Below are 12,036 nucleotides of genomic sequence, written 5' to 3' on the forward strand. Positions count from 1 at the left end.
CATAACGGGTGGTACGGTGGTTCAGTGGCTGGCATGGTAAGAAGGATCTGGGTTTCTGTGTGGAGTTTGCAGTTTTCCTCTCACACTCCAAAGACATGCAGGTCAGGTCGATTGGTGACTCTAAATTAGCCTGTAGGTATAAATGTGAGTGTGTGTGTCTATCTGTGTTGCCCTGGCAACCTGTCCAGAGTGTTTCCCTGTCTTCTGCCCAGTGCATGCTGGGATATGTTCCAGGTCCCCGTAACCCAACGGTAGAGAAAATCAAAGACCAAAGAAACACCAGATTTTCTATTTGACTAAACCTGAAATTTCATCAAAACGCTGAATAAGTGAAACTGATTTTGTAGTTCATTAAATGTAACCCCATGCACTTGAAATAAAGTCAAATAAAAAGATGGACACACATTGTAGCGTTTCTCAGTGGTTATGCAACTTTATTCAAAGGTTTGGGTCCCACTGTGGTTCCCACGGTAATAATACCAGGATCAGATCATAATCCCTGAGAAGACAGTATTGGAATGAACTGTTTGAACCCTCCAGATACTGGAGAATAAACGCACAGCCATTTAGCACAGTTCAAAGCAGTACAAAATCATGTCAAGGTCATCAAAAGCGTATGTAAACCACATGGGGAAATTACATTCTAAACATATACAATCGCTACAAATTTAAACAAAGGCACAGTACACAATACTGTAATCAAGATGTACAGTCTTACCCAATGTGGGTCAGAGACACCAGAGGGGGGAAAACCTCTGTGTGGAAACACTGATGTTGCTCTTGGTAAGTTCTCACCTCACAGGCTTCAACAGCAACTCTCCAGTATTTTGTGTAAATGAGAAACATTCATGTTGATAATAACAAGGAACAAGGAAACAAGAAGCTCATCAGTCTGTTTTGTGCAAACTATTATAGACTGTGGCTCATATTACACATGCGGTTATTATTTGCCATTGATTCAAAACAGTTTTAAATTTTGGGTTTTCTTCAAATGGCACGCATCCAAGTTAAAAGTAATTCTGCTGTTGAGCTTGTTGAGGTGAGATTCTTCACAGGAGCAAACAACAGTTCATTTGAAACTCAGCTGTGCAATTTTCAAACAAAAAACTTTTTGAAGCAAGTCAAAAGTTGATTGTAACCCCAAATCAATATCTCCGCCAAATATTATTTTTTCCCTGATTGTAACAAATGCAAGGAGCGTTATTAAATACATTAGAGTGAAGAGATATTGACTCTCTGAGGGGTCGTCAGTTGGCTTTGACACAGATCTGAAGCATGTCACCAAAGGACGTAAATTCAGTCAGTTCATCTAAAATATCACAAGGGAAAGTGCTTTGTCCTGATAAACCTCAGATTAGATTACCCAAGGATGCATTTGGAAAACTGCCTACTGCCAGCTCAAGTTGTGAGAGTAGTAACACTGACACATACCGTTAACTTAAAAGCACAATAACATCTTCATATTATAGAATTTGTCCGGAGTCATCTGAATTAAAAGATCAAAAGAAACAACAAAAATGTCTAAAAGTAAATTATGCTGGAAATGCCAATTATTTGTGATAAAAGCCAAAGAGCCTATAAAGTTAGACCTGAATGGCTTTCCATTTGTGAAAAGGTAAAAACTAAAAACAGAAATCAAAGAAATTATTACTGTAAAGCTGGCAAAAAGGCTTGAATATATGACAATACATTCTATGAGAATTGCAGATACATTTACAAGCAACATATACATCACAAAGCTCAACTGATTGCCTGCAAAGCTTAATGCTGAAAGCTACTTCCTGCCAGGAGCTTGGCCCCCTGCCATACGGGACAGGGTCCAGGCACCAGACAGGAAGGAAGTGTCCCAAAGCGGGCCGCACAGCAGCCCAGTAAAACTATTAAAGACCGTGCGCCACTGCAGCAAAAATACAGCGGCCGCACGGTCTAATACCAAACACTGGTCCCCACGAGCCTTTCAGATACCGAGGCACGACGGGGACGAGGATGAGAAAGGAGCGGTCGCCCTAAAAGGCAACCTGAGGGGGGCACCAGGGGGTGTCTGGATACAGCAGACAGTGCACAGACTTGAACCTGAAAGAGAAAGACGGAGAGAGATGGGAGTTAGATTTAGATTTGTTGAAAGGTGTTAAAACTGTGCACCAAATCTGCACTGGTATTGCAACAGTGATCTCTCACCTTGATGGATCCTCCTCCACTGGAAAAGCCCCTTTCATATTGATGATATTCCTTTTGTTTTCAAACATCCCATAACTCAATGTGATCTAGGGGAAGAATGCCAGGGAAACACATGAGCAACACGCAAAAAACACTTCCAATGTCTTACAACTAAAACCTTCTCACATGCCACACCATGCTCACACTATCACTGGTATCCTGCACAAACTCTCACCTGCTTGTGGATCTCAGATCTCGACACTTGTTGCAGGTTCTCCAGGTGGGAGTGGAAGAGGTTGCTGCGGGTCAGAGGAACCCCCAGCACCGACTCAATGATGTAGCCGATGGTGCAGTCATCAGGCAGACGAATCTTCTCTGCTGTGTTCATGAAGTGGCCGCCGCTGAGGAGACGGGACATATACAGAGCCTGGTCAGTGTATGGAGAGCTTTCAGGTGGTGTAACACACCCTCTGGCGGCCATAGTGGAGGTCAGTGGTTGCGAACAGCTGGTTGCATTTTCCAAACGTACAACTTGTCCGTCTCAACACAATTCAATAGACATGAATAATTTCTGTGCTGTTTTTAACCGGGAACTAAGTAAAGACTAGGACTAAAGGGGCTAGGACTGAAGACAAGACAGTTGTCTGTGTCACACAACCTAAATTTTGAAACAAATCTACCTCATCAGATTATTCACATTTCCTATTACATTACTTAATTGTCCGACAGCCACACCATGACAATCTTTTTCAGGTATCTCCTTTTTCTCACCCTGTTGTTAGCCTATAATTAGTCATTATTTGCACACAGCCACTTTTCCACTAGACCTCCATGATGGCACCAGCCGAGATGCAACTGCAAAGTCTCAATGACACTCTGCAGTTCAACAATAATACATGAGTGTTGCTGATGGTTACTGTATCTCACCTGGCCCATGGGCTCATCTTCAGCGCTAGACCCCGGCTCACGCAGAAGCCTGCCCCTCCAGTAGCAAACCAGAAGTTGACTGGTCTCTACAGGAAGAAACAGAAAAGCTTGTTAGCGTATTATCTAACATACGTCCAGGAAGTAGAGTCTTGAAAATATTACATGAACAAAAAAAAAAAACAGAAAACATTCGTCCACGCACCATCTTGTTGTCCCCCAGCCTCTCTGTGGCCTCTATGGGCCGGTCCAGGCTGGGTTTACCGATGTACATGTCCTGGGTGTGGGGGTACTGGGACAGGTGCTTCACCAGCGTCCGCACGTTCACATAGTTGTCATCGTCTACATGACAGAACCACCTGAGAAGCAGAAATATTGTTAGAATTTGAGGTATTCAAACTGATAAAACAATCACCACTGAAAAAAAACAGCTGTGTCCTGTGTGAAACCAAGAGCGGTAGCACTTACTTTTTCCCAGACTCTATGAACTTGTCGTACTCCACCGCCATCTTGCAAGACAGAGCTTGTCGGCTGTGGGCTGCAGAACAGTTGGTGTTGATGGCATGGCTCCCTGTGGCATGAATGAGAGGAAATAGGGAGTTAAGACAGATAGCATCATCTATGCACCCTGGGTATTTTAATACCGTCTTCCACAGAGAGCACTTAGTTCATAACAGAATTTTTATGGCCTTTAAAATATATTTTGGTTCCTCACATCTTAGTTCCTCACACATATTTTGGTTCACACAAACTGGCCCTTTTATAATAAAACAATTCCAACTTCTGTTCCTAAAATAAAATGTTCCCTCATAAAACTTACCAATTTTCTTTTTTAGCTCCTCATCTTCTCCATCTGTGAAGATGTAAGTCTGTAAACAAACAAGGGAAATTACAGATAAGTCCACTTGATCATTAAATCCATGAAATCAAAACCACCCTGGTTGATCGTGTGAAGAGGTAACACAATCAACCAAATTCCACACTGTGTCCCGAGTCCTTGTCCCTTATTTCCAACTTGGTGTGATTAGCATCCATCAACAGGCTTTTATGCAGTGGAAAACACATTGAGTTAAACAACCCCCTGCTCTAATAAAGGCCTTTTGTCCCATGTTTCACTCTCTCCATGGCAACTATGCAGCCCCCCCCAAAGCATCCCAGACATAGAACAAAGGGGGAGGCAGACTGTCCACCCCCACACACACCCCACCCTTGTATCCCACCCCCTGGCTAAGCCCCTTGTTCCGCTGGACCCTCTGCCTAGCTTCAACGTGTTCAATACAACTAAAACAGCAGCATGCAGGTACCATGCCAGAGTTGCAGTAAACACAGAACCAAAACCACCAGCACAATCTTCTGTTTCCATAGTGATATTATGACTGACAGAGTAAAGAATTGATTATGGCACTATGATGTTTGGATGCTAAAAGAATCGAACCACAAGGCTGCAGGCTCTTGTTAACAGTAGCATTTACTAACAAAAGGAGTTAACAACAAAGGGCGTCTTGCAGCGGCACACTTTAAAGAGCAGGTAAGGATTAGGTGCCCTTTTATGACGGCTCAGACTGAGCAGGTGCAAGGTGCTGCGCCTCAGACAGAACAGTGCTGATGAAAAGGCCGCCGGCCCCGGGCCTTGTAACCGCCATCGGTCTGTTTACTCTTCACCTCAGGTGAGGCAGCACCTGCCGATCAGCACGCTACCTTATCTACGCCACGTGTCTCAACACGCCAGGTCATGGTGCCACTGACAGTCCCCTGTGCTTGTATACTTAAGAGCGCTTTCTGACAACTAACCCACGCTCCCTGTAATTGATTGCCCTGCTGCCGAGCAACAGCAATTTGTGATCTGCATCTTAACAGCCAGCTGAGTTTACACCAGAATGAAAAGACCTCTGATTCTCTGTGAACCCTACTCCTGCCTCCTGTCTATTCCTGCACAAGGCATGGCCGCTTGAATTGTTTGTGGAACAAACTCTGAGCAGATGTTGTGCGATGCTAGGGCCATGAGCCGGTATTTGTTTAAGGAAGGGTGGTGGTTTCACTGGTAAAGGGATCAGAGGCTGGCGCTGTTTGCTTTAAAGCCCATTGAATAGACAGCCTAATCATTGAGGCAGCTGCCAGAGCTGCCAGGGCACTGACAGAAAGAGAATGAGGGGAGGGAGGGAGGAAGGAGAGGAAGGGGGTGGGGGGGATGGGGTGGAATCTCACTGCTGATTAGTAAATTGAAATCCGTGTGTGGCCATTCACCCCCACTTCACCCCCCCCACCCCCCCTGCCGCATACTCAGCCAGGCCCTCTTGAATAGAACAATGCTGTGAGTTTTCATGCTGGGTAAAGTCTCCACTGGGTAAATTCTAAATATGTTTGCCAGCATTTGCATACAGCTGCAGGAGTTAACTAAAGAGAAGCCTCCTGGGGGAAAACGCTTTTTTTTTTCTGTCTTTGTCTCTTAACTGAAACTTAAAAGAACAGTAACTTTCACGGAATACTAATTCATACTCTCTGGGATGATTTTTTTTTTTTAAAAGATGCCGTCTGTGTGAACCAGAGATAAGAGATGAGAGAGGGCATGGGGTGAGGAGAGGAGGGAGATGAGAAGCTGCACTCCTGACCACAGGAAGGCCTGGCACAGCCCCGTCTGAGCTGAATGTGGTGCCTGGCTGGCTGTCTTCAGCTCCACGGGAAGGAAGGGCACTAGGCTCCCCTCCTTCCATCAACAGCCGCCTCCACCCAGCCTTCTTCCCCCTTTCTGTCCCAGACATGCAGTTCACAAAGTAGAAAAGTTTTACGGGGCTTCTTAACTGGGACGAAGGATTTGTAGAACAGCTTATGGGGGAGCTGGAACCATTACAGCAAGGTAAAGGTAGTCGCAGTAAAAAAGGTGACAAAAGTCTGACAATAGCAAAATCTGGCGGACTGCAGGGGCTTTTCTAGCTCTTTGCATTCTCTTGTGCCAAAAGTAGCTTCTATAACAGTGAAATTGAACGTTTGGTAATTTTTCTGGGTACCCCCTAACACTTTGAGATCTACAGGCGTAAATTATGTTAACTACAGAACTCACAGGTTATCTCTTCACACCTCACCACCTTTTGACCAGCTGCACATAGATCGACTCCTTCATAGTGAAGCCATTTGATTAACTCAACCATGGTGCCAAGTATTTTTCCAACTGCTAGCCATACAGGCGCTCATTGTTGGGAGTTCTGGCTAATTATCGTACTCTCAATTAGGAATGGAATGCATGGCACACCACCATGGAGATGTTGGTGCCAGCTGTCCAGACATGACCAAAATCAATTAAAGCTCCGATAAAGGCAGTTGTGTGGCATTTATACAAATCAGTCTAGGGAAGGGAGGGAGAGGGGGGTCTGGCTCCTCTAGCTATATATAGGATTTTGACTTTTGAACTTATGTTTTTGATGCTATGGTTTGTCATTTGTAGCAGACCTTCTAGAGAAGGGAATGCTGTGGTACATTTTGTTCTTATTGTCTTGAGGCCCTTCTCACAAAGAAGCTACATTGTTCCAGGGGATGATTGGTGAAACACTAGAAAACAGGAAGAGGTATATGAAAAAAATGTGACATAATGACTAGTTGTGAAAAGGAGCATACAATGTAAGATTTAAAAAAAGTCAATTCACAAATACATATTGGGTTTGTCTTGTGTCAGCCACAATGGGTAACCATTTCCATAAACATACCAAGTCTGGGAATCAAAAACAATTTAAGTAAAATCTACTGTTTTTATTCTGAATGGGCCCATTTAACAGGAGCCAGATGGGGGAGGCCACAAGCACTTTTGTGTCAGCGCAGTTATCACACAGATGATCTAGCCTCTTTGTTCAAGTGTAAATGGCATGTGATAGCAAGTCCATCTGCATATATAAAGAGCAGGCCGTGCCCTCAGAGAACCAACTTTGAGTGGAAAAGTAAAAGCTTTAAAAGTGAAAAACTTTGCCTGGTGCACACACAGCTATCCACAAGAGGTTTAAAGAATACTTTTGGCCCCCTTGTTCACCAAGTGTATAGCTACATGAGTGATCTAAGCTCCGCAGGTGTTCATCAGCTGAGAGTGAGAATCAGACCTGAAAGTGGAGGATGACCATATGTAGGCTATGTGGTGGGAATTCCCTGCATCATATGGCTGGCATTAAGGCCATCTTTTGTTCCGTCTCTCCTGACCACCTGGCACCCTTCCTCCAGGAACTCCCTCTTGCATTGTGGGCTCAGTCTGTGCTTTATGTCTGCCCAGCCTCCCACCAGCTGCCTGCCTGAGCCCTGCTGTTAACTCTGTAGGATGGGTTAACATCCCAGCATCATCCACTACAGCAAGTACAATCAATTACCATATAAGCTGCTGTTCTGTGGGGCCAGTCTCTTGAACGATGCAAGTAATCCTCATCCTGTCTGATCAAACATCAGGGCATGAGTGACAGTGGAGGAGGTGAGCGTGTGTGACAGTCAGAGAGTATATTCTTATCTATTCTTATGCCAGTTTGCATGGCATCAAGCACAGCTCTCAACCTCTTCACCACACAAAGAGAAGAAACACTCCTCTCTCTCACCAAGCTTGCAAATTCCAGAGACAGCAGCGTTTGGCATAGAATGGAGGCGAGGTTTCTAAAAAATGTGGCTAAAGATTGTGTGATAATGTCCGAGGCAAATTAAATTGACTTATGGGAAACTACGCGTGACAACTCTGGGTGCTGGGTAAAATCACTTTGACTAGCCACTGTTTTCACTAGACTATAGCTGCGAGTGCCTTTGTGCACCCTCTAAAAAGGAGCTTGGTTCTCAAGGCCACATTTTCATACTCAGCGTGCTATTCCCAGCACAAACTTGCCTATAGATGCACCCCTTTGTCCCAGGCATCCCCTTAACGAAGCCCCCGTTTTCCCATCCCTCGGTAGCTTGACCCAGACTCAGCTCCCACGTTCCCATGGAGAGAGTGAGACAAGGGGCTGGGAAAGCTTTTCTTCCCCCTTCAGAAAGACGCTTTGTTAGTCCTGGAAGGGGGACAGCACTGGAGTCGCTGCTGTGAAGCATCCATTGCACCAGGGCATTCACAGGGACACCCAAAAGAGGAGGGATAATAGAAAGAGGGGAGAGAGGGGGGCCCGAAAAGAGGGAGAAGAGGGAGTCCTGAAACTGCTCCCTCCGTTCTCAGGGGCATCACTCAAAGGAGAATAAAAAGTGACAGAGCCGAGGAAATTCAGCATGGTTTAGAAGGGGCTGTGTGGCCATTTCAGGGTGTCATCATGGTAACAAAAGGGGAACAATACCACACTGTACGCAGCTATCATACAGACATCACCTGCAAGTGTACACTGGCTTATTGTTCTGCACAATAGGACAGGGTCAGCGACAATGACATCAGTTCAGAGACTAACAATTGCATAGAGAACCAAGGGGATCTAGACTTACACATTCATTCTATAACAGTGTAAGTTTTCACCCGTGTGCATTTATGTAACATTAAAAAGTTCAATTCCAATTAAATTCAAAGCATGAATCATATCAAGAACGGATTTTAGTATTTTGGATTCACCTGCTGCATGTTTCTTGAGATCCAGGTGTCCAGAAGGAGGTTCAGTCTGGGCTGGTGGAACTTCTTGGTGGTCTTCACGGCGATGAAGATGTCACTGGCGCTGATGTCCTCGGCCGGCGGCGCGTCTGTGGCGGACGCCGAGGACCGTGCGGGCTTCTCCACGTCTCTCCGTCCGCGGGTCAGCTTGGTGAAGTACGCGGAGAATCCTTTCTTCACCTGCGGCTGTGCGCTCCCGGGAGGCGCGTCCTCCTGCGCGCCGTCCGGACCTTGGAGAGAGCGCGTCCGCCTGTCCTCCTCACTTGGCCCCGCATCCACCTGAACCCGGTGATGCTGCACCGCGACCAGGACCAACAAAAGGCAGAGAAATGCTGTGCAGGCTACAGAGATAGCTGTCTTCTTTCCATTATTTTTCAACATGATTAAATCTAAAAAAAATAAAAAATAAAAAAAAAAGAAATCCTAAAAACTAAGCTTTATACAGCGGCGCACGGTATTCCCAAAGCAAAGTCCATATGGTGTTTTTTTCTCAATAGAACACAAAAGGTTGTACGGTAGTCCCGTTAGGGTGCATAGCTGAGTAGCGAATAAGAAATTTGTTACTAGGCAAAATATATAAGCTCCCATGCTGGCCACGCCTCATGGGCGGTCATTGAAGGCTGCATGCGAGCCTGTGACGCACCAGCAGGGCGGGACTTATGGAAGACACGCCCATGACTACAATGTGTGTGTGTGTGTGTGTGTGTGTGTGTGTGTGTGTGTGTGTGTGGCTTTGTGTGTGTCACCAAAGTTCACTTACAAGGAGATCAAATGCAGAGCTCAGTCTGTGTGTGTGTGTGTGTGTGTGTGTGTGTGTGTGTGTGTGTGTGTGTGTGAGAGAGAGAGAGAGTGTGTGTGTGTGAGAGAGAGAGAGAGAGAGAGAGAGAGAGAGAGTCACTTACAAGGAAATCCATTGCAGAGCTCAGTCTGTGTGTGTGTGTGTGTGTGTGTGTGTGTGTGTGTGTGTGTGTGTGTGTGTGTGTGTGTGTGTGTGTGTGAGAGAGAGAGAGAGAGAGTGTGTGTGTGTGTGTGTGAGAGAGAGAGAGAGAGAGAGAGAGAGAGAGTCACTTACAAGGAAATCCATTGCAGAGTTCAGTTTGCCCTTTACAGATAATAGTAAAAGATTGACCAAAAGCAAACAGAGCTGCAGGTGGTCACCAGGGAGGGTCTGTGTTCAAACTGCACCTGGTGAAACTCTGCATCCTCTTCACAGTCTTGTAACTTCTGGTAAAAGGTTTTCCCTATCTGAATCTGAAATCCGAATAGAAACAGATTTTTCTTTATTTCCCAATCAGAAGTCCGTTGTTGAATTTCTGGGTGCAGATATTTGAATTGAGCCCTGTGTGGGCCGTCTGTTCACTAGAGAGGCAAACTCTATTGTTCTTCACTGACCTTGTGAGGCTCTAAACAGTTGGCCATTCCTCAACACTTGTTATTCAAATTATGGCTCTCACAACTGAGGGCCTTCTGGTGCTGGGAGCCTGACCAGAGACATGACATGAGTTCCTTTAGACCAGCATGCAGCTGGTGCCCCGACTCCCAACAGCACCCACATTTACATTTAGTCAGTTTCAAGCAATTGTCTGGTTTAACTAAGACTAACCCTAAGGACTATTGCAAATTTTTGGGAGTTTAACCCATTGGTCAGCTTATCCGATATATGGCAAGAGGATTGACACCAAAATCATCTCTGTGTCTCCCATTGTCTCTGTCCAGTGCGCTAACGCTTAGCATACAGCATGCTAGGTAATCATAGGCAATTTTCATTATACTAAAAGTGAGAAAATGAGAACTAGTAGCATCTCTAAGGCTGAATGGTTTAGTTAGGCTAATTTTTATGACACGTGTCTAAACCTGCTAGGTTTGTTTAGGGGACTGATAAAATTGACATAAAATTAAACAAAAAGAATGTACTTTCAATGGCAGAGGACGTCTCTTTCAGTGAGACTTCAAGCGTAACTTGTTTTGTTTAAACAAGTGAGCGTTAGTCAGAAAGTTAGCCAGAAAGCTAAAGTTTCTATGCTGTTGATTATTCACTAATGATGAAGAAGTCATGGATCTGCAGGCCATAGAATAAAAAAAAAACAACTTTGTATTACTAAAAGGTCTATCTTAATCTATCTTAACATACTGTATGCTAAAGTGTTAGCTAGCATGAACACGGCCAGAGCTACATGGAGACACAGAGATGATTTTGGTGCCTATATCCTCTTGTCAGATATTGGGTAAGTTGACCAATGGGCCAAACTCCCAAAAAGTGTGTGTTGTCCGTCTATAATAAATTCTGCATTCATCTCGCTTCACTTGTTAACTCATCTTTCTTTACGAGCTTGCAGTTGCACCAGAACTAGAAATCGGTCCAAAGCATTTGCAAGAGAATAACTTTCACTTTTGATTTTCTTTTTTTTTTCTTAGATATACAGGACGTAAGTTACCTCTCACCATTCTTGGTGCTGACAAGGCCTTTTGTTCACCTTTTAAAAGTGTCCATAGAAAGGCTGCTGAAAACAAGTATAAGAAACCAGGCAGAGGGGGTTGTCTCCTTGGCCTTCATTCTTCTTGGATCAACAGGCTCTTTCTGCGGGGCTTGCAAGGCATTCGTCCCACCTCCGAAGCCCTTTCTGGTCGAACGCCGTCTTGGACTCGTGAAAACAATGTCAGTTGTTAAAATGGCGGGCGAATTGTAAAGAGCAAAGTTCTCCCTCTGTATCAACTTCATGCATCATGCCCCCCTACCCCCATTTCGGCCTTGTGATCCCTCCACTGACACCGACATCAGAAAAAAACAATCTCTCTGTTCCCTGTTAAAACGACCCCACACCCCCACATCATCCTTGATCCCCCCGCAGACGACATTACCGCTGAATTCCAGTCCGATGAAATCCCTTTTATTCAGAGAAGCCCACTTCCTCGACAGAGTGCCCACAAACCCGTAAATAAACGCAGCAGCACTTGATTTTTCTCCTGATCATATCAACATGTTGGGGGATCTGAGCAGCAGGCCCAAGAAGCCAGGATGATTAGAGGGCTGCTATTTATAGCCCCTACTGTAGGGGTAATGATGCACATACAGCAGGTAAAGAGTCCCTATAAGTTCTCAGACTACATGAGGACAAGTATCTCTGTGGTCATCCCCCCCAAAAAATGCCCAGAAAACCTTGTTACAGCCCGGAGTATGTCTTCTTCTTCACTGATACACACCGCAGAAACTTGAAAACACATGTGCGCACCGCTCTGAAAGATATTAGCCATAACTTGATACTCTGCGTGATGTATACAGTATCCAGCTTGCTCTCCGGTTAAAAAAACAAACAAACGTGGAAAGCATTAGCAGAGGGCTCTTTCTGTCTCTTTCAAACTCATAATGTTTTGAT

The 12,036-nt window shown here is 45.0% G+C and overlaps 1 protein-coding gene across 1 annotated transcript; it reads right to left on the reverse strand.

Annotated features, from left to right (window-relative positions):
- Positions 1–418: 418 nt before the first annotated feature.
- Positions 419–9,178, reverse strand: lfng (LFNG O-fucosylpeptide 3-beta-N-acetylglucosaminyltransferase). Its single transcript, XM_071925743.2, has 8 exons — positions 8,627–9,178; positions 3,902–3,950; positions 3,550–3,652; positions 3,287–3,440; positions 3,085–3,170; positions 2,393–2,558; positions 2,179–2,264; positions 419–2,073 (listed from the first exon to the last, which is right to left on the reverse strand). The coding sequence occupies exons 1-8, from the start codon at positions 9,041–9,043 to the stop codon at positions 2,007–2,009; spliced, it is 1,128 nt and encodes a 375-aa protein (XP_071781844.1). The 5' UTR covers positions 9,044–9,178; the 3' UTR covers positions 419–2,006.
- Between the last annotated feature and the right edge of the window lie 2,858 nt (positions 9,179–12,036).

This window comes from Centroberyx gerrardi, chromosome 7 (assembly GCF_048128805.1).
Source record: "Centroberyx gerrardi isolate f3 chromosome 7, fCenGer3.hap1.cur.20231027, whole genome shotgun sequence".
Classification (NCBI taxonomy): domain Eukaryota; kingdom Metazoa; phylum Chordata; class Actinopteri; order Beryciformes; family Berycidae; genus Centroberyx; species Centroberyx gerrardi.